This window comes from Gopherus evgoodei, chromosome 2, assembly GCF_007399415.2.
Source record: "Gopherus evgoodei ecotype Sinaloan lineage chromosome 2, rGopEvg1_v1.p, whole genome shotgun sequence".
Classification (NCBI taxonomy): domain Eukaryota; kingdom Metazoa; phylum Chordata; order Testudines; family Testudinidae; genus Gopherus; species Gopherus evgoodei.
Genome location: NC_044323.1, coordinates 227,862,913 through 227,886,158, shown reverse-complemented (window position 1 = coordinate 227,886,158; position 23,246 = coordinate 227,862,913). Strand labels below are relative to the sequence as shown.

At 43.0% G+C, this 23,246-nt stretch overlaps 1 protein-coding gene across 1 annotated transcript; it reads right to left on the bottom strand.

Annotated features, from left to right (window-relative positions):
• Positions 1-1,716: 1,716 nt before the first annotated feature.
• LOC115645191 (transmembrane protein 68-like) lies at positions 1,717-23,018 on the bottom strand. The gene is given in 7 exon segments (XM_030549568.1): positions 1,717-1,821; positions 4,239-4,378; positions 4,737-4,797; positions 7,936-8,129; positions 21,437-21,601; positions 22,692-22,916; positions 22,919-23,018. Coding segments are annotated over 7 exon segments (990 nt in total).
• Between the last annotated feature and the right edge of the window lie 228 nt (positions 23,019-23,246).

The following is a 23,246-nucleotide window of genomic DNA, read 5'->3' as shown; positions in this document are numbered from 1 at the left end:
ACCGAGGGCGATTACAGAGACGAGATAGAGCAAATCAATGAGCTATTCCACATTTAGGCATGCATGCAGGCAACCATAACCCCAACTTTCCTCTCCCAAAACAGAAAATATACTTACCCGGAACACGCTCCTCTACTTCTTCTTCACCAACAGCTTCCAGCTGCTGCGACTGGCTAGCCTCCTCCTGGCTTGAGAAGAGCTCCTGGCTGCATGCCTCCTGGGACTCTGGGGTGTCTCCTTCCACCCCAGTAGCCTCACTCTCCGCTTCCTCTACACCCTCCCCCACTTCTCCCTGCTCTGAACTCTCCATCGTGCTCCTCGGATTGGCAGTGGGGTCACACCCAAGTATGGCATCCAGCTCCTTGTAAAAACGGCAGGTCGTGGGACCAGCTCCTGAGCGGCGATTTCCCTCACGGGCTTTGCAATAGGCACTGCGCAGCTCCTTTATTTTTACCCTGCACTGCAACGCGTCCTGTTCATGACCCCTTAGCAGCAAGGACTTTGATATCTGCCCATAGGTATCATAATTTCTCCGTCCGGAGCGCAGCTGTGATTGCACAGCTTCCTCACCCCAAACACTGATGAGGTCCTGCAGCTCGGAACTGTTCCATGCTGGGGCTCGTTTGGGGCGTGGAGGCATGGTCGCTGATTGATTGATTGATTGCACTCCACACCTGGCTGAGCAAACAGGAAGGGGATTTTTAAAATTCCCGGGGCATTTAAAGGGGGGGTCAGCTGAGCCCAGGGCAGTGGGGTGTGAAACGATTACCAGAGTGGCTGAAAAGATATGCTGGGATACCTCCTTATACCCCATAGGCCAATAAAAGCGCTGTTGGTGTCCACACTTGATGACCGGCGCTGCATCACCAGCGCTGGAATCGCTACACCCGAGGCAGACCAGGTGTACAGCCAGCGCTGCAACCAGGGAGTTGCAGCGCTGGCTGTGCTTTGCAAGTGTGGCCACATCCTGAGTTGCAGCGCTGTAACCCCCTCACCAGCGCTGCAACTCTCCAGTGTAGCCAAGCCCTCATGTATTTTCTGTCATTACATAGGTACCTGGCTTCCCTTGATTGCAAACAGACAAGTGTATATAGTTAAGATTCTTGCGATTTCTGCATAAAGATAATTGCTTTTCACTGCTTAAATTCTAACCCTTCAAGTTTAAGTCAAAGACAAATAAATTACAAACTAGAAATTCAGAGCAAGGAACATTTTCTGCAACATAAATTACAGCATCACAGTAAAACGCATTACAACAATAATGGAAAAATGTGAGCAAAAGAGCACGAGCCAACCAAGTGCTGTTTCAAACATTCTTGCTAAATTTTATTCTGCTCATCATACTTATTTAGCACTTGGCACACAAATTATTCTAGAACAAAGTGACTTTTATTCTAGAATAGAACATCCACAAGTGGAGCTAATCCAGAAAGTTTTCCTGGGTAGACAAGCCTTTAGCAAAGGGGGGAAACCAAGTATAGCTGGAAGTGATCTACTTTATATGGGGAAATCAACACCAAAAAAACTTTTTGTTTGTTTGTTTTTACCCTGGAAAGGTACTGTTTATGTCCGGAGCACATCAGGTGAGACACAGCAATAATTATTGAAGAATTAACAGTAATGCTTCTTAAAAGAAATCACAAGTTACAGTAACACATGCAATTGTAAAGCTCTTTTACTAGCAAATGCATAAATGTTTCAGTATATTTGAACACACTAGTCATCTTTCTGATGTTTATCGAATCGTTCCAATAGAGCTCTTAGTATATTTCCTGGTGTTTTTTGGTGCCTGTCTCTTAGAGATTGGATTGCAGTCTTTGCCTATTAAGCGGAAGAAACAGAGAATTTTACTTCTTTATAAGAACACTGCAGCTCATAGACTCACTATCATGCTTGCTAATGATACATATACATAATCTGTGGAAAATGCTATTAGGAAGGGGAGGGGAGGGGAGGGGAGGATCCCCCCTCAATATCCTTTAAAACTCATGATGAGAAAGTATTTCATCTTTAGCTATTAAAAGCCCCCAGTATATTTGACTATAACCCCAATCCCGCAATGGAGTGTGCCCTCGGGGAGCTCAGTGCAGGATTTGGCCCTATGTCCTGGTCATGCCCAGTGTTAGCTAAGCATGTGAACTCTGTCAGACCACACAAGCAAATAACTTAGGGAGAGAATGGAGGAAGAGATTAAGTAAATGGAGGCTGGGAAGGTCTGGAGGGGAGAAGACCAGGTCTGTACTGAATTTACTGACTATCTGAAGGGAAGATACAATACTATATATTCAGATTATTTACTACTACCGATGGCTCTAACAATTTTTACTTCCAGACAACAATATTTATACTATGGTAGTACACAAAGGCCCCAATCATTACTGAGACCTGTACAAACAGAAAAAGAGAGAGCCCTTTCCCTGACTTCTTATCTAAAGAGACAAACACATGAAGGATAGGAGATGGGGATATGCACAAAGCCAAATGAATAACATGAAGAATTGACTCATCTTTGCTTACAGTTACGTGCATTGTTGGGTTGTTTTTTTAAATTGGTTTTACAGGAAGCGTGTAGGAAAAGGATAGGAGAATAGTAATAGTCACAGCTTGTCATCTAACTAGCTATGAGAATGAGGAGTACTGGTGGCACCTCCTTCTTTTTGCTGATACAGACTAAAACGACTACCACTCTAACTAGCTATGATTAACATGCCGGCTTTTGTAAGCATTGTGGCAGTGGAGAGTTTTAAGGAGGATTTTGGAGAAGGATGAGGTAGTGGCTGATCAGATTTTATCAGGGAGTTTTTCCCCATGCAGAAGAGGCTACCTGGGAGGAAAAACTGAAATATTTAAGGGAGAAACTGAGTGGTAGATAGTAAAGATTGGGGATGCTGGAATTCAGTAGATCCATATATTAACAACTGAAAAATGTTTTTAGAGGTGTGATTGTCTATTTTTGAAGGCAAAAAGAGACCATAGATTCTGATCCTTTGCTACACATTTTGAAGGGCTCTGATATGTATTCATGAGGTTTAGAGGTAGGATTTAAATAGTAGATTTGTCAGATAGGCTGAGTTGTTACGAAACCTTTGCCTATTTTTGCCCTGTGTAGTTCCGCTCCCAGACTGATGCCTCTGTCTTTTTATAAGGCTCAGGTGTTTAATAGAGCATCAGCTGGCTTCCTTGTCTCTACCCTTCAGTGTGGGAAGCTGCTAATTAATTATTGCACAGGTGAGGCTGGCCCCATCTCCCTTTAAAGAGGCCAGTTACCTGCTGACAATAATCAAGTTGCCTGAAACTGACTGCCTTTGCATCACTTTTTCCACTCCACTGAATAGAATAGAATAGAATAGGTTTCCCAAATCCTTTCACTCTGAGTAATGATTATGTGAATCACCTCCCTTCTCTTTTGCAACCAGATAACATCCCTGTGAAAAGCTAATTGCTTCCATGGAAAAGAAATGGGGAAAGCTTTTAATGAAATGTTTACTTCTTTCAGTGTAGTTTAGCAGCTGGTAACAAGTCTAACCAGCACCAGTGCTAGCTCTCCATAAATAACCAGCAAGTACTCCATGTATCATTGTTTGGAAACCTCTGGTGTAAATTATTGAGGGAGAGCAGCAGGGAGGAGGGTTTTGAGATTCAAACCAGAGCTGGTTGAAACTCACAATTTCCATTCTACAGGAAATTGTGACATTTCAAAATTGCCTTTTGTTCCAATTGGAATGAAGAAAATAGATATTTCAAAATTTCCTGCAAAACAAAAATGTACAGAAAACTTTTTTCAGAAATATCAACACAACCATATGAAAATGTTTTTCATATATATATATATATATATCAAAACAATCAAGTCGAAATTAATTACTTTGATAATTGTGTCAATTTTTTAAATGAAATTGATACATTCCCGCAAAAGTTTTTTATTTAGTTGGATCAGCATTTCCTATTACAAAACTTCCATCATAATTTTTTTACCAGCTCTAATTGAAACAACGTACAAATCTATGAAGGATTATGACAATTTAAGACAATGAGGTCAGGAGCCAATGGCAGCCACCGATTACCAGTTACAGTCACTAGCATCTGTTAGTGGGCAATCGTTCACTATGTGACATGACTATAAAACAGTTTTACTTTATAAAAAACTATCAGACATTTTATTTTTGCCTTTTACCCTTGAAAAGCAACAATTTAAATATAGAATACTCGACATTTGACTATTTAGAAAATCAAATTACCTTTTCAGCTAGTTCTGCAGCACTTACATTTGGATCATATGGTATGGGATCGCCAATATATGTGCGAAATTTGACTGGGAACCCTCCATATAGAGGAACTACTGGCAATCGAGTATATTCATAAAGCCACCTAAATGACCCTGTGAGTTTAAAAAAAAATTGTAAAAGGCGAGCGATAGATTAGAAGCTAGCTGAGTCCCTTAATCCAAAGAATGCCTGGATTGCTTAGTTTGCAAAGTGACAAGAGCATTTTACCAAGGCCATGACAAAATAAGCAAGACACGGCATAGAATGTTGGGGAAGCAAACCCTCTACTTACTCTTGCTTTACCTCATACATATTTGATATTCACTCTTATTAATACAATTAAAAAAAACAGTTACCAGAGTTAAAACAGAAGTCTCCATAGATTTACAACTGTTTTTCTAACATATAGTATATATTGCACATATTAAAAACATTCTAAACTTGAAGGGATACATATGGGTGATATCTTACATATTTTTCCAAGTGTCCTGTATCCTTCCCGAAGATTCTGTGTGAACATAGGGATGATGGGCTAATAAACGAGAAAAAAGAAGTGGTGAGGATTTGGACAACATTTCAGTCTAATTTTTTAAAAATCCATCATCTCTGATCTAGAGAGGCATTCCATCTATCACATGATCATAGCAAATGTTACCATCTCACTAAATTGAAATGAAACTGATAAATTTTTATTAGTAGATGAAAGAAGTCATGTGTTTGTTTAGAAAAACTACAGCTAGTTATGTACCATGGGCCTGATCTAACTTAAAAGGGGAGATTCTCAATAAGAACCTTTCCATTGACATCAAGGGGTGTTGGATAGGGTCCTAAAGTACACAAACACTAAAACAACATTGGTGGTTAGCATAAAATTTAGAAGCAGAAGGAACAGATTGCATAAATAGTGCAGAACCATTCCAAAGGGACTGCTTCAGAGACATAATCCCAGGGCTGGTGCTACCATTAAGGCGAACTAGGTGGTTGCCTAGGGCGTCAAGATTTGGGGGTGCCAAAAAGCGGTGCCCCCAATTTTTTTCTTACAGCGGTTCCTCCCGAAGCACGCAGTCGCTGCTCCACTTCTCCTGCCTCCCAGACTTGCAGCGCCAGTCAGCTGTTTGGCGCTGCAAGCCTGGGAGGAGAATTAGAGTGGGGTAACGTGCTCGGGGAGGATGCAGAGCAGAGGTGAGCTGGGGTGGGGATGTGCTGCACGGCTCCTGGAGGGGGGAGCCTCAGGGCAGGGGGAGAGCTGCCGCAGGGGTAGGGGCACCTCAGGGTGGGGAGGGCAGGGAGCTACCGCAGGGCTGGAGGAGGAGTGTGTGTGCAAGGTGGAAGTTTCGCCTAGGGCGCAAAACTTCCTTGCACCGGCCCTGTATAATCTGGTGGATTTTGTTGTTTTTTTTTGTGGTTTTGCCTAAAATAGCAAGCTCAAAAAAATCCGGATATATTATTGGCTGCAAACTCTTGCAGGTAGGCAAACCAAATGAAGCAAAAGTCCTAAAGGAAATTTGCACAGATTCTGCAATTTCAGAAGAGCCGATATAGATGGCATGAGGTGGGGAGAAAAAAATGAGCTCTCCATCACTACTCCCAATCCACTACTGTCTGCCTTATGGTTGGTTAGCCTCCTTACTGACTGCTGATAGGGATCTTTGAAGCATACAAAATAACACTCTCCTCAGTGCTGTTTCTTTAGGGGCAAGTAAATTTTGCTACGCTTATTGTACAAGAAGTATTCTGGTACAGGAAATATTTTCTCCCAAAGCTGCATAGTGGTATGAGATAATACTAGATAATGACATTTTATATAGGTTCTCATAAATATATAACATACATATATAACAAATGAGACTATTGCTTTACACATAATATATTACTTGGTTGGAGATGATCAACTGAAACACTGAAATGCTCTATTCAAATTGCTCTTGTGTTCACAAGAGTAGTCTCAGAGCTTGACAAGACTGCTTTTGTACTTGCCACAGAGTTGTGGTTGTGTATTTTTCAAAATATGTTGCTATCTCTATTCAGGTTTAATGTTATGCAAATAAAAATGTTAACTAAGTTTGAATTTATTTGTCACTGACATTACCCAGGGTGTAATCTGGACCATGAACAGCTGTGTCCCCTCAGTTCTCTACCCTCAGGTTCCTTTTACACTGCTTTACTGTGCAAGTTACCACTTCCGGTCTGCTCATACACAGCCTCCAGCATGTAAATTACTCCCAGTTACAGTGTATGAGTGCTCTAGCCAGTCACTCTGCATTACACTGCAGAGAAACACCAGAAAGTTCCCAATCCCAGACTTTCCTAGAAATGTATGTCTTGTACTGCCCACCTCTTTCATTGACAGTACAAGCTCCTATAAAGTATGTCATTTTATTAATAGAAAATGACATGTACAAATCCCGTTATCCCAAACACACTGGTTTAGATAAAACAAATTTATTAACTACAACGAGATAGATTTTAAGTGACTACAAATAATGAGGCATAAAACTCAGAATTGGTTACAGGAAAATAAAAGTGTAATGCGTCCAATGCCTAACTTAACAAGCTAAGTGAATTCAAAGCCAAGGTCTCTCTCACCACATGTTTCAGCAGTTTTACTGGCTGAATTTCTTTCAGTCAGGATCCCTCTTCCAGTCCAAAGCTATTTCCTTTTTCTTCAGGTGTTGTGGATTGTTAGCGAGAAAGGGAGAGATAATTTGGTGCAGCTGCTCTCCCTTCTTATAGTTCTTCTCCTCTTTGAGGATCATCTCCAGCTGAGGTTCTGGAGACAAAGTCTGGGTGGATGGGAACCCCCAGCTGTTTTTTTGTCAAGATGTAAATTTTCACCCACATCCTCTTTCCTGCCAAAGAATGGCCACTTAACCAGGTGATGGTCCATTTGATTTTATTGACACCCAACTGAGGCATTGGCTAGCCTTTTGTCTCTGAGGAACTGGTTTGTGGCTGCTCCCCAGACATGGAATGTCAGTGATACCGTACAGAGGAGTCTTATAACTTGACATGCAACGTTGCCACACATATTTTACCAGGACAATAATGATCAGCAAATTATGAGTTTTCAAATTATGCCTCACAAGGCATACTTTGTACAAAATGTATCATATTCTTGTAAAAGGGGTGAACATAGAGGTACAGATTGTGTGACTGATTATGACTGAGTGCTAGGTGTAGTCCCCTGTTCACTGAAGGTGCTGCAGCACAGAGAAGGCTGCAGGTTTGACTGGGTCAATCAACACATTCCTAGTGGGGATTACTGACCCTTGGTGATAACTGCTGGGCTAATGAGACAACTGGCTCAGTAACTGGGTGGATATATATTTGGAAGGAACAGGCAGTCGTGAAAATCTCAGAGGGTGATGAAAGCTTTGTGACAGCTCCTCCTGTTCAATACCTGTGCTACATCCAATACTGTTTAGAAAGCAAGGATTAAAGATTCATGTGGTGGAAGAGAAATGGATTGTGTGTGTGGTTTTGAGTGAGAGGCCACGAAAACAAGCTAGTCAGCACTGCTCACGGGGTAACTGAAGAAGCACCCTCTGACACTGAGGGCAAGATAAATCAATTATCTTATAAAACATACTTGAACTATTTTGTTAGTCTTTGGATCCCATGTTCAAGATAGAAAATAGGTCGGTATATACATGCAGGAGATGGTACTTACCACTTTTGCATCTATAGCCACCTGAGCAAAGCCTTTGCGATTACCCCACAAGAGGTTGTAGTTTTCATCACTAAAGAATGCTTCTCGAACTCCGCCTGGTGAGACACCCAATAAGTGACCATTCTTCAGAATTTGAACACATTCTTCTCTTCCACCATGCATCACACCAAAAACGTCTAAAAGCAGTTTAATACCTGTAAGAAATATGTCCAGTTTACATTATAATGGAACTCTAGATCACCTTATATTAAGAACCTAAAAAAAAAAAAAAAAGTGACTAAATATCATGTGAAGCAGATAGGCCCGCATGTAAAAACTGAACTCCAAGCCATTATTTGTAAGAGTGACAGACCTTTTTTCTGATAGCATTAGTCTAACCTTTCACCCGGACTTGTGTGTTAGGGAATTTTGTTCAGGTTGAATTGTTGATAGTCAATAAGAACCAAAATATAAAGAGATAAGTTAAATACCTGTCTTTGGAAAAGAACTATTGCTTAGTCATAATAACAAGGGATTTTCCTTTGTGTGCATGACTGACTGATAAAGTAAGTGAGGATGCCATGTGTTGACTAGACTGCATATGCACCATCCCCGCTGTCAAGGTTCCTCTCCCACTCTGAACTTTAGGGTACAGATGTGGGGACCTGCATGGACACTTCTAAGCTTAATTACTAGCTTAGATCTGGTAACACTGGCACCATCCAGAAATTTCAGTATCTGGAACACTTCCTGTCCCCCCAAAACCTTCTCTCCCTGGGCATCTTTGAGAGGCTTTTTCACCAAGTTCCTGGTGAACACCGATCCAACCCCTTCGATCTTAACACAAGGAGAATTTAACCATCCTCCCTTTCTTTCCCCCACCAATTCCTGGTGAGTCCAGATCCAATCCTCTTGGATCTTAAAACAAGGAAAAATCAATCAGGTTCTTAAAAAGAAAGCTTTTAATTAAAGAAAGAAAGGTAAAAATCATCTCTGTAAAATCAGGATGGAAAATACTTTACAGGGTAATCAGATTCCAATAGCCCAGAGGAACCCCATTTAGCCTTAGGTTCAAAGTTACAGCAAACAGAGGTAAAATCCTCTCAGCAAAAAGGAACATTTACAAGTTGAGAAAACAAAAATAAGACTAACCCACCTTGCCTGGCTATTACTTACAGGTTTGAAACATGAGAGACTGATTCAGAAAGGTTTGGAGAGCCTGGGTTAACTTCTGGTCCCTCTTAGTCCCAGGAGCAAACAGCCCCCAAAAACAAAGAGCACAAACAAAGACTTCCCCACACCAAGATCTGAAAGTATCTTGTCCCCTTATTGGTCCTCTGGTCAGATGTCAGCCAGGTTTACTGAGCTTCTTAACCCTTTACAGGTAAAAGAGGCATTAACCCTTAACTATCTGTTTATGACACCTGCAGAGCTATTTAGCATTCTCCATCCTGGAGCTGAGCAGAACTCTTCCTGTAGCTGCTCACCCCAGCTACTGACAATTGTTGTGTTGCTAGGGATTGAAACTGAAGGCAAGGGTATTGTCTTGCCTGTACTTTCAATCTCCACACTGCAGGTGCTCAGGCAGCATGGAGGATAAGGAAGTAGCTGGACTAGATGCAGAGTGGTGAGGAATTTGGGTAGGAGATAGACGGGAGCTAGGATGGAAAGGGAGCCAAGAGGGAGAACTGAAACAGGTTGGAAGGTGGAAGAGAAGGCTGGGGAAAGGGCAGGCTGGAGGAGACAGAAGTAGAAGGTTTCAGGCTAGGCGTAGAAGGATCTCTTACTACTATAACACACTCCTCACCAAAGCCTGGACTGAAATATCAAATTCCTGAGTCTCAATATGTCTTTACTGTCAGTAAATATCTCTAAAACCCCCTGGCTAAATGTATGTCTCATTCCCCTCTAGTGGCTTGTCCACTTAAAGGATGATAACATACTACTGTTATCAATTACTCTGTTAGCTCAAGTGGCAGAAGTCTATGCTGCAGATCTGAAGGATCCAGCCATGCTGTTGACCTTTGTGCAGAATTTGATGACTCATGATGAGATTTCTATTTATTTTGAATTGTGCATTTTTAAAAGCTCAGGGAGTTACATACAAAAAATGCTAAGTTTGTAAAGTCAAGCACTAATAAAGAAATGCCACACTTAAGGATGCCTATGAAACCTAATTTGCCCCCCCACCATGAGTATACTTATGATACAGTCTCTAATTACATGACCACAAACTATTTTCTTTCCATAGGACTCCTGCCTCAGCATGTACAGGACAGACCATACTCACTGGATAGGTAATTATTCAGTATTTTGTTTTAGCTGTGTCATCATTCAATTAATGGCCACATGACTTACTCATTATGCATTCTTCAGACCCTGCTCTGAATACAACATTATAAAAAAAGCCCTTGGAAAATTCATGGCATTGCAATTGGGGTTGGTCTCCCATAGCGCCTCCTTGGGGTATGACAGTGTGTTGAATACACCCAGCCTCTAGTCAGCAATGACTGGGTGGTCAACAACATGGGTCTGGGTGTGGGAGACTCAGCCCTCTGACTGAGTTCCACAGAAATCCGTTCTTTCCTGGGCTTTCAAAGATCCAAAGGAAAACCACCAAACACACAACAAGATTATCTTCCTTCAGGAAGCCCCTGGCAGGTCATAGGCCTGTGCAGCCCCCACAGGTGAGTTACTGGAAATAGTGCCAAAGTAATCATTCTGCATCAGGCCCACCTTTCCCTCAGAGGGCTCCAGCAGGAAGTAATTGTTTGAGCAATCCCAGCTCTTAACCAAACTCTTCTCTGGGAGATGCTCTCCTCTCACATATGCCACTACCTGAGCTATAGTTCTCCCTTTTAGGCCATCCCACTCATTGAAGATTGAGGTGGGGTTGAACAGTATGGCCTAGAGCTTTTCATTAACCCTCACTTGGCCAGTCCCAGGTTTGTGTACCCATCACAGGCATTCATCACTTCAGTATCTGAGTGCTGCACAGAATTTGAAGAATATATCTTCATAATAATCCTGTGAGATGAGGCACTATTATTATCCTCATTTTACAGATGAGGAACTAAGGTTCAGAGAAATTAAGCTCCGAAGTGTCCACTGATTTGAAGTGCCAAATTTGTAAAAGATATGGCCTGATTTTTCAGAGTATTTAGCATTGTATATCACTTTATATGTTCAGAGTACATCTCCCATTGACTTCAGTTGCAGCTGTGAATGCTCATCACTTTTGCCTATCAGCCCTAGGCTCTCCAGGTGGACACCGAGAAAATGCAAAATGCACAATTAGTGACTCCCTATGAAAAGTTTAGTTTAAATGACTTGCTCAGAATCACATAGGAACTCTGTGGCAGAGGCAGGGATAGACTCTAATTCTCCAGAGTGGTATTCAGCTGCCTTAACCATGAGACCATACCTTCTCTTTATGCAACGCTCTGCCTTTTTCACAACACACCTTCCAACATCTGCAACAAATAGGGCCAGGGTCTTACAACCAACAGCCTACACAACTCTAATGCATTTTCAAAGCATAGTCTATCTTGTGCACTGAATAAAGCAGAGGTCTTGTGGAAAAATAGTATATGATCATGTAACACTGATCTACAATTTTTGAGAAGTCATCTGCTTCAGAGATAAAATGTGATATTTATTATGTATTTTGATGTGCTGAATTCAAATATGACAATTAAAACAACTGATTGGCTACTGTTTCTAAGATATTTAAGTTTTTACATTTTATGTCTATGTATATGGTGTAGATAGTAGAGTTTTAATCATAAATTGTAAACCTAGGTCTTTTCATGTGTTTATGGTTGCTTTACATGATAATATTTCACCTGTCCTGTTTATGTAACACTTTAAAAATCAGCAAAAGGGTTATATAAATAAAATTTATTATGAAACAAAAGGCAAAAAAAATTATGTACATAGTTTAGTCCTATTCAGTGTCTACTCGGCGCTTCTTGGCTTGTCTCTTGTATTCATTAAATGGAGCATCTCTTGTCACTGTCCAGCAATAGTCTGCAAGCATTGATGGGCTCCATTTGCCCTGATAGCCTGCCAGGAGATTCCACTGCTGTAGTCTGGAGCCCAACAGCTCTGCCTTACTCTTGGGTAGTTCCAAATCCCTGACAAGGTCATTCAGTTCACCTTGTGTTATGAGGTGTAGTTCAGAGAAGGAGGATGGGAGAAAATGTGGGTCCTGTGACATTGATGGTTCAGGACCAGAAGTTTCATCCTCTTTCTCTTCCTCATCTGACTCAAGTGAGAATGATTCTGGTGCATCAGGAACCGGCAGTCCTTCTTCGTGGGGTACTGGGCGTATAGCTGATGGAATGTTTGGATAATGCACAGTCCACTTTTTCTTCTTTGACACACCTTTCCCAACTGGATGCACCATGCAGAAGTAACAATTGCTGGTATGATCTGTTGGCTCTCTCCAAATCATTGGCACTGCAAAAGGCATAGATTTCCTTTTCCTGTTCAACCACTGGCAAAGATTTGTTGCACAAATGTTGCAGCATATGTGTGGGGCCCACCTCTTGTCCTGATCTCCAATTTTGCAGCCAAAATAAAGGTGATAGGCTTTCTTAACCATAGTGCTTATACTGCGCTTTTGTGATGCAAAAGTCACTTCATCACAAACATAGCAGAAGTTATCTGCGCTGTTCACACAAGTACAAGGCATCTCTGCTCACTTTGGCTAAACAGAAATGTGTCCCTTTGCAAAATCAAACACTGACAAATAAGAGAGCACAACACTGTATGATTTCTAGAGCTGATATAGGGCAATTTGTTCAGCAGAGTGATGTAAGCTTTGTTATGATTGCATCATCCATGACTTCTAGGAATAACATGATGCAATTCATATCATGTATGACGCAATATCAGCTTCAGATTGCATCATTCATTGTTTTGCCTAAAAAGTAAGTACTGTCCAAACCCAGTCATAGATTTATTCATAGATCCAGTCAAAGATGTATTTTAGTCATTTCTGGTTTAAATTGAGGTTCCTTCCCTTTATAACTCACTTATCCTCCGCCATTCCCAAGTGAAGGGTTGTATATCCTGACCCAATAGCATATCTTGAAAACTAGAGCCAATCAACAATTTTAAACATCATTTTCGTTCTCAGTGACCCAGAATTAGTAAAGTTGGACTACATTTTTTTCAGAAGCATTTTGGCTGTAGAGCAGTGTAATTAGAGACTGTATCATAATGCGTACGCACAAGGAGAACAAAGTAATGTTGCACAAACAATCTTAATTCTGACATTTCCTAAATTTTGACTGCTTGATTTTTCAACCTTTATGTTCTTTTAACATAGCTTTTTTATTGTAATATCAATAGGCCTTGAGATTCACCGTACCCTGTTATTTTGGGGCTGATAGCTAAAAGAGATCTGCCACCTTCCCAAATTATTAGATAAAGCGGATAAGGAATTATTGTATTTGGCAGTAATTAACCTGATAATTAGATTAATCAAGTTAGTATCAATGGACCAATCTTAATTTGATTTGTTTATATTTGATGTTATTGTTTGATTTTTGTTTATATAAAATTGGAAAGTTCTGTCAACTGGATGTTTCTTATCCAGACATCAGTACCTGGGATGACCAGAAACCCAGGGTAGTAATGAAGACAAATCGCATAAGCCACCTATTGGTAATCCACACAATCTCTCTCTTTAGTCCTCACATTCAACCAAAGTTAGCTACATTTTAAATATCGATCAGACAAGACATTTTGTTATAGTCAATAGCAACAAGTCTAGCATAACAAAATCCTCTGATATTATTGGCACTGACACTCTGACATGTGCAGCCACCATTGTATGGAAAGGCATTTGCACTTTCAAACTATAGCAAAAATTCTGGCTACAACCTGGGCATGAAGCCATCAGTCATTAGGGAAATTCAACTAGTACGGAATGCTCCAGCACATCTCCTCAGCAACATGGGCTACAGTGATCACGTCAAACCTATCCTCCACTCTCTACACTGGCTTCCCATAGAATATCAAGTCACATTCAAGGTCTCGGTCCTTATCTTCAAGGTGCTCAATGGCCTGGCTGAAGACTATGGTCAGCAATGTTACTCCTCAGCACAATGAAACGTTCCACCTTAAAGGTAAAGTTCATCTGTGCAGACCAGGCTTTCTCTGTAGAAGGGACTCTCATAGGAACTAAGGACCATCACAGACCTCCCCATCTTCAGCACCAAGTGAATTTCCTCCACCTTGCTTTCTCTAGCATAAACAACATAGCACTGTGGAAAGAAAGAAAGAAAGAAAGAAAGAAAGAAAGAAAGAAAGAAAGAAAGAAAACCCCCTACTGCAACAGAATGCTACACTGTACACAAAATTCTCCCCCTGAGAAGAGTGTGAGAGACTAAACATGTGACAAACTACAAGCGATGTTAGTCATTCCACTTCATGCACTACTGGAAGGCGCTTAGATACTATGGTGGTGAGGTCAATATAAGAACCTATATGGTATAAAACAGCAGAGAGGCCTGACCCCTCCTGGAAAGCAGCAGCCCCTTCCTGCAGCTCCCAGACTGTTCCTCCAGCTCTGCTTCTCCCCGCCTGGCACAGCTCTCAGCTCACTGATTCAGCTGCCCCGCAGGTAGGAGGCCTGGCTGCACCATGTGACTGAGCAATCTGTGAGGGCATGTGACCCCCACATGCCCCCTCACATGTTGTTTCAGTTGTACGGTATACTATAGTACAATGGACAAAATTACTGTCAAGAGAGGCCTTTGTCCTACAATGAATAAAACAGCTAAGATGGATGGAATACTACCAGAGGAATTAGGTAGTGAGCAGCCCTGATCAGTGCAAGTTGATGTCTTTTAGAACATTAGTTGAAAGATACAATTCAAGAAATCTTGAAATATACCTGTTCCTGAAAAAGTGCTGACATACATAAAATCTGCCAGGTAAATTTATCCCTACTGTATTACTGGTGGTTTGACAGACTGCTGAAAAGGATCTAGGCTTATACTGCATCACAAACTGAATAAGAATGAACAATGTGATGCAGCTGTGAAAAAGGCTAATATCATTCTGGGGAGTATTAACAGGAGTTTCATATGTAAGAAATGGGAGGTAACTGGCCCACACTACTTGGCATTGATGAGGCCTCAGCTGGATAACTGTGTCCAGTTCTGGATGCCACACGTTAGGAAAAATATGGATAAATTAGAATGAGTCCAGAGGAGAGCAACAAAAATGATAAAAGGCTAAGAAAACCTGATCTATGAGGAAGGTTAAAAAGACTGGGCATGTTTAGACTTAAGAAAAGAAGACTGAGGAGGAGACCTGGCAATAGTCTTCAAATATGTTAAGGACTATTGCAAATAGGACAGTGATCAACTGTTCTACATGTCCGCTCAAGGTAAGACAAGATGTAATGAATTATCTGCAGCAAAGGAGATTTAAGTTAGATATTAGGAAAAAATTCTAACAATAGGGGTCATTAAGTTTTGGAATAGGCTTCCTAGGGAGATTTGGAATCCCCATTACTGGATGTTTTTAAGAACAGTTTAGACAAACACCTGTCCAGGATGGTCACTCTAGGCTAACTTGGTCCTGCCTTAGCACAGGGTGCTGGGCTTGATGATCTCTCAAGGTCCCTTCCAGCCATACAGTTCTACGATTCTGTGAAGACTCAGGCATGAAACCTTCACCATTTAGCAAACTACAGCTAGTACAGAATGCCACAGTGTATCTCTTCAGCAACACAGGCTACCGGGAAGATATCAGATCTGTCCTCCACTCTCTATACTGACTTCCAACAGAATATTGAATCAGTCCTGATCTTCAAAGAACTCCATGACCTGGGCCCAGGATATATGAAAAAACATCTAAAGTTCTGGAATGAAGACCATGGCTGCAGGGCTGGATTTAGGCCAATTTGCCCGATTCCCAGGAATCGGGCCCCGTGCCTAAGAGGGCCCCGCACCTTAGACATTTTTTTTTAAACTTACCCCGGGTCCCTGGCTGCGATCTGCTCAGGGGTCTTCCGTGGTCCCACTCCCTTGAGCGAAGCGCAGGCGGGAGCGCGGCAAGCCCCACTCTCCCAGCTGGAGCCCCGGCCGGAGCGCGGCAAGTCCTGCTTTCCCAGCTGGAGCTCTGGCCGGAGCGCGGCAAGCCCCGAGGTCCCACTCTCCTGGCTGGAGCTCCGGCCAGAGCGCGGCAAGCCCCGAGACCCTGCTCTCCCAGCTGGAGCTCCGGGCCTTTAAATAGCCTCCAGAGCCCTGGGGTAGTGAGGGGCTCCGGGGGCTATTTAAAGGGTCAGGGCTCCAGCTGCCTGCCTCTGCCACCCCGGTCCTTTAAAGAGCCGCCAGAGCCCCACCACCCCCATCCATTCCCCAGGACTCCCGAGGCTATTCAAAAGGTCCAGGGCAGGGTAGAAGCTGGGGAGCCCTGGGCCCTTTAAATAGCCTCCAAAGCCCTGGGATAGCAGGGAGCTTGGGGGCTATTTAAAGGGCTGGGGCTCCAGCTGCCTCTGCTGCACTCTCTGCCTTGCCCACACCAGCCCCGCTCCCCCTGCCTGCAGCCAGCTCTGCACCCTGTGCCCACAGCTAGTCCCTGTCAAATCCCCTGCTGTGTCTCTAGTCAACTCCTGCCACCAGGGCCGGTGCAAGGATATTTTGAGCCCTAGGCGAAACTTCCATCTTGCGCCCCCCCCCAAAAAAAAATCACATACATTATACACAATACACGGTCACGAAATTGTGCCCCAGACCTTTTTTTTTTAATCTGCCATGATGCTGCATCAACTGTAAATGAAAAAAAATGAAATTTTATTCCTATCAGTCCTTTTTCTTGTTCACTATTAAAAGTAAAGGATAGAGAATGCATGTCACTTACTATAATTAACTATTTGAATTTCATCAACTGTTTGACGTAAATATTGATTAAGAGATCAAGATGACTTTCAAGCTTAAGCCTGAGTATTCAAGCCTTGTTAGGTTTATGTTGCAACCATTACACTAAACAAAAGCACAGATGTAGGCAGATCTTATCCTACTGGTGTAACAGCAACTGCTCTGGATAGGATCAAAAAGTTGTTCCATATTAGCGGTTGTCAAGTTTCTCAGAGGCACTGTGGTCCAGGTTTGTTTTAAAGAAATAGACCCCTATCCTGCAATCACTTATGCAGGAGGTATCTGTTAAGATGTTTTGCCTTGTTCTACTTTACCTCACTTGTGATAGGTGCAATTCAAGCATCTGACAAAATAATAGGAGAGCAACATTCCAAGTTAGTAAGGAAAACATCTGGCTAGTACAACCTAGGATCCCACTATTGTGCTGCTCTGCTAGAAAGAATGATAAAAGATTAAAGTTCACAGAAGGTACAACTCCAAGGTGCTCCGAGCTGTCCAGCTAATCCTTGAATGTTACATTGTAAGAATTCACATGCAAATCCCATTTGCTTGATTCAAAAGAGGAGGCCATCAATGGGAGAGGCCTGGGAGCTCTAGAGATATTAATAGTTCGTGTCTGTTCCAGTATTTAGTATCAAATCAGGGCTTTACCTGTCAGCAAACAACCACCACGCCTACTTATTTCTCAGCATCGTGCATGTTGTGGCTAGATGGTGATCCTGAGTCACTTGTTACCTTACACAAGAGAAACCTACATTTTAAAGAATTATTTCAAATGGGACAATAAAACAGGAGTAACAAACTTTCTGCTTTTTTGAGGTAATAGCCCCAGAAGTTCTTTATTATTTAACAGAGAGCCTGAGCTGAATGCTGGAACAGGAGGCAATATGATGTTGAAGGGCTTCTGTGAAGGAAGAGGAAGAAGTGGCTCTTGGAGCCTCTGGGCCTGATCTAAAACCCATTGAAATCAGTGGGAATTTTTCCACTGACTTCAAGGTCTGGGGATTGGTTCTGCTTTGAGCGGGGGTTGGACCAGATGACTTCCTGAGGTCCCTTCCAACCCTGATAGTCTATGATTCTATAAAGGTGGATCAAGGCCTCTGATAACAAGAGTAACTTTTGTAAACTTCTCATTTCTGGGCAATGAAAATACTTACTTACTGAAATAAGGACATGATTGCTGGGGATGGAAGAGATGTGGAGATATCAGAGGATGAGAGGCTTACAGTCACCTGGGTTGGGGATCTGGGCTAAGGGTGGTTGGTGATGAAGTAAAATAGGAAATATGTGTAAATGAGCTCTTAAGCTAAGAAGTGGGGGCTTAGTAGGTTTTAACACATGCAATAGTTTAAAACAACACACAAGGGTGTATGGATTGTTTGTAAGGGACCTGTTTAGTAATGAAACAGAAAATCACTTCAAGTTTAGAAAATGCGGGAACAGTTTAGATACAAACAGGAAAGGGAATATAAAAAACTGTACAGATTTTGCAGAACATGATGTGAACCTAACAACTATGTCACCTGATTTTTGTATCCTCCTCTTCCCATTTAATTATTTTGCTCCCATTGTTTGTCACTATCACTTGGTGTCATTTTTAATTTAGATGACAGGCTCTTTGGGCTAGTGAGTCTCTTTTATTTGTCTGCAGAGAGGCTAGAACATTTTTGGACACAGAATACATAAGTAATAATATTCATAATAATAATTGCCAAGTGATATACAAACTTAAATGGGATAGAGCCCAGGGGATCCCCCGGGTCAGCGCACCACCGCAGCAGCCGGCAGCCCAGGGGATCCCCTGGCCCAGGGAAACCCTGGGCTCCGGGCTGCCGCGGCAGTGCACTGACTTGGGGGACCCCCTGGGCTCCGGGCTGCTGCGGCGGCGCGCTGACCCGGGGGACCCCCTGGGCTGCCGGCTGCCGCGCTGGTGCCCTGACCCGGGGGATACCCTGGGCTGCTGGCTGCCGCGGCAGCACCCTGACCCAGGGTCAGTGCGCCTCCGCGGCAGCCGGCAGCCCAGGGTTTCCCTGGGCCAGGGGATTCCCTGGGCTGCCGGCTGCCGCGGTGGCGCTCTGCCCCGGGGGATCCCCTGGGCTGCCGGCTGCTGCGGCGGTGCCCTGACCCGGGGGATACCCTGGGCTGCCGGCTGCCACGGCGGCGCCCTGACCCAGGGTCAGGGCGCCTCCGCGGCAGCCTGCAGCCCGGGGTTTCCCTGGGCCAAGGGATCCCCTGGGCTGCCGGCTGCCATGGCGGCGCCCTGAGGGGGACCCTCTGGGCTGCTGGCTGCCGTGACGGCGCCCTGACCCGGGGGACACCCTGGGCTGCCGGCTACCGCCGGCAGCTCAGACTCCCTCTCTGTCCCAGCAGCAGCGGCTGGTCAACCATTTAAAAAAAAATTTGGGGGTTCTTTTTGGCACCCCCAAATCTCGGCACCCTAGGCAACCGCCTAGTTCACCTAAATGGTTGCACCGGCCCTGCCTGCCACACACCCGTGGCCCTGCCTGCCACACACCCGTGGCCCTGCCCAAAGCCAGCCAGCTCCACACACACTGCTGCCCGCACCAGCCCTGCACACCCTGCCCTGTCTCCAGCCAACCCCTGCTGCCTGAAGCCAGCCAGTCTCTGCCTCTGTCTCTAGCCCTGCCAACCCCTGCTGCATCCCCCCGCGGCCCTGCTTGAAGCCAGCCCGCCCTACACACTCCCTGTCTCCAACCAGCCCCGCACCCCTTGCCCTGCCTCCAGCCAGCCCCATGTCCACTGCTGCCCTGCAGTTCCAGGACAGTAACCCTGCACACCTGCTTCAATGAGGTTGGCAGGGAGCAGCTGGGACCGACACATGTGAAACAGCAGTCATTAATAATCAATCAACAGCATATATGATGCAATGTACATAATTTATAATTTTATTATTTATATAGTTATGGAAAGTAAATAATACATGAAAGAAATGAAAGGCTTTTCTTTCCACTTTTTTTTTTAAATCATCCCTGCCAGGGTCCCGCCGAAAATGTTCGAATTGGGCCCTGCACTTCCTAAAGCCGGCCCTGCATGGCTGATGACTGCACTCTGGCACAATGGAACTCTCAACAATAAGAGTAAAACTTGTCTATGCAGGAGACAAAACTTTCTCTGGGGGGAGTTTGAGAATTTGGAATGAACTCCCCCAGGAACTAAGGACCATCATAAACATCATCAATTCAGGTGCCAGGTGCATTTCTTTGACTTTGCCTTCTAAAAAGTCACACCCTACCAAAACAAGATACTCCGCTGCACACATTTCTCCTTCTGGGGAGATGATGAGAGAACAAACAACATGTAACATATGTAGTCACGTGGCTTAATGCACTACTAGAAGGCACTCAGATACTACAGTGATAAGTGCAGTATAAAAAACTCTAGTGAACAGAATAGAAACAGAACAGTTAATATGTACACTTGGAGGACAGATGTCTTAAGAGGAGGAATGTTGAAACATATGACACATTCCTACATAAGTAAAATATAACATTTTATCATGCCGATACAGAAAGTTTATTTATTAGAATAGTTTACATATAGGGCCTTACCAATTTTACGGTCCACTTTGGTTAATTTCATGGTCATAAGACTTTAAAAATAATAAATTTCATGATTTCCAATATTTAAATTTGAAATTTCAGGGTGTTATAACAGTAGGGGTCCTGACACAGAAGGGGGTTGTGGGAGGTCACAAGTCTATTGTAGAGGGATTGACTATTGCTACCCTTACTTCTGTACTGCTGCTGATGGTGGTGCTGCCTTCAGAGGTGGGTGGCTGGAAAGTGGCAGCTGCTGGCTGGGAGCACAGCTCTGAAGGCAGTGCCGCCACCAGCAGCAGCATAAACGTAAGGATGGCACAGCATGGTATTGCCACCCGTACTTCTGCACTGCTGCCTTCAGAGCTGGGCCCTCAGCCAGCAGCTTCCACTCTCTGGCTGCCCAGCTCTGAAGGCAGCATAGAAGTAAAGGTGGCAATATCATACCATGCCACCCTTATTTCTGAGCTGCTGCCTTCATAGCTGGGCAGCCTCATCTACATTAACCTTATGATGCCCCCTCCAGACCCACTTTTGGGTTGGGACCCCCAGTTTGAGAAATGCTGTCTCCTCTTTGAAATCTATATAGTATAGGGTAAAAGTACACAAAAGACCAGATTTCATGGGCCGTGACGTGTTTTTCACAGCCATGAATTAGTAGGGCCCTATTTATGTATTAGTTACAACTTTGAAAGTCAATAATAAAACTAGTTTAATAGTGCATTCTTTTCACTTACAACAGCCTTAATTATACCAAAAATATTAAGTGGGATACTTAACAGAAGAAAGAACACTGCCCCTTCTTTATCTTAATGCCACATGCAAAGTTTTTGGAAATCTGTGAACCAATAGCTGTTATGAACTTCAGGAGATCTCAGATTTCCTCAAACATTTGAAATTACACTGTTTTTTGTAGTACACACTGGAAAGCAACCTGAAAGTGCCTGTACTAATGTATGTATCTCTAGTATTAATGTATGAATTTCACCAAGTATTTTTGAATTTAAAATATTTCTAACTCTCCTCCCATCCCTTCACCTGCCCAGTATAATGAAAGTGCTTTACCTGGTATTTTAAAGGTGAAGTGATCAGCTACTGAGTGGCAGAGTCTGCCCTTCTGGTTACATAATCTAGCCAGAAAGTACAAATAGTCTATAGGTGTGGCACCATGGTAATAAACAATCAGTCCTGGTCCTTCTGGGATGTTTTCCACACCATGAAGCTCATAACCTGTGAAGTACACAAAGTGCAATTAGTTTTCTACCAGTCATGTTGTGATTTAACGTAAGTTCCTTACTAGATACCAGCAGGAAGTTATAAAGGAAACTGCACCAAAGATTAACTTCTCATTTGCCATGTCACTGATATCAAGTTAAAGTTGATTATAAGGTGATGTTGTTACAGAAGGAACTGTGTAAGAGGGAAATAAACCTCTACAGCAAACTGTCTTCGCTTCACAATAGCTATTATAAAGGCATTTGCTCAATGGGCTGTAGCCTTTATGATTCAGTGAAGTTGGGAAGAATAGGAAACATGAATATGGCCCTATGACCAGAACAGATCCTGCCTGAGAGACCTGGGGTTTTGGGAATCATGAACAAGATCAGGGGATGGGGGGAAGGTTAGCCATTCAGGGCGGGAGGGCAAAGAGATCTAGGGGGATATTGCCTTGCTTTTTACAGAAACTGGGAGTTTGGTGTGGTGAATCAGGTCCAAGAGCACCTTTCTTTGGGGTCCAAAGTGTGCCGCCTATTACATACCTCCCAACTTGGATGGCTGGTGTTCTACTCCCCAAAAGCCATCTCACCGAGATGTCCATACCTGTACGTGGAAGGCATACAGCTGCAAAGCTAGATACCACCAGACCACCGAAGAATCGGTGTCCTTCGAAATAGTAAGCTAATGCAATAGGGCACAATCTGTAAAAGATAGTACTGGAGGGATACCATATTAGCCCTAGGACTGTTAAATTCCCCTTCTCAATTCTGTAATATTTAGTTTCTCATGGAAAGTGATTTCAGTTCAAATATAGCAGTAAGTGTTCATAATATTGAAAGGCTTAAGCATCAGTCTGGAACACACATGTCTGAGTGAATGACAGGGCATTGACACAGGATTTTTTTTTTATCATAAAAAAGACCTTGTCACACTGAACCTGCCAGCGAACTTGCTCTGGAATAGTTAAAGGAGCAGCCAGCATGGCAAAGTGGGGTAGGAATTACCCAGCTAGTATTTGTTTGGAGACAAGGGTTTTCTTTAGTGCCCTCACTTTATATAAGAGGGCTTGGATTCATGTTTAAAGAAAAAAAATCTTGCTTACCATGCCATAACTTTCCATACAAGTCCCAAAGACATATCACCATTTGCCTGCCATTGTCCCATAACTTACTGGAATAATCTCCCTTTAGGAGATTCTTTCTCTTGTAAACATGAAGAAGAAGACTGGAAAGGTAGAGAATACCAAACAGAACGATATGAAATGCAAGCAGCATTATAAATGGAATTAACAGCAACAAGAAGTAGAACACCTAAACCAGATAGTCTTAAGGTGCTCCAGACCAGTCAATTCTTCCAATATGTCAGTCAGATAGGTCATATAGTTTACAAGTTTCTGCTCTGAAATACTGGATTTACTTCTGCTTAGCATCTCCTGTTAAAAAGAGAATGAAACAAACTAAGTCCAAAACTCTTCATAGTCAAGGCAGCTTTCCTAGGAAAAGATGACATTATCCTTTATTCCTCCTACTAGCAGAGAAGTTCCACACATTTTTATTTAATTTAAATGGTGTTCTTAACATTAACTGACTGTTCTATGTAAACTAGAACTTTGATATATGGCTAATACTATGGTTACATATAAATATGTGTTATTTTT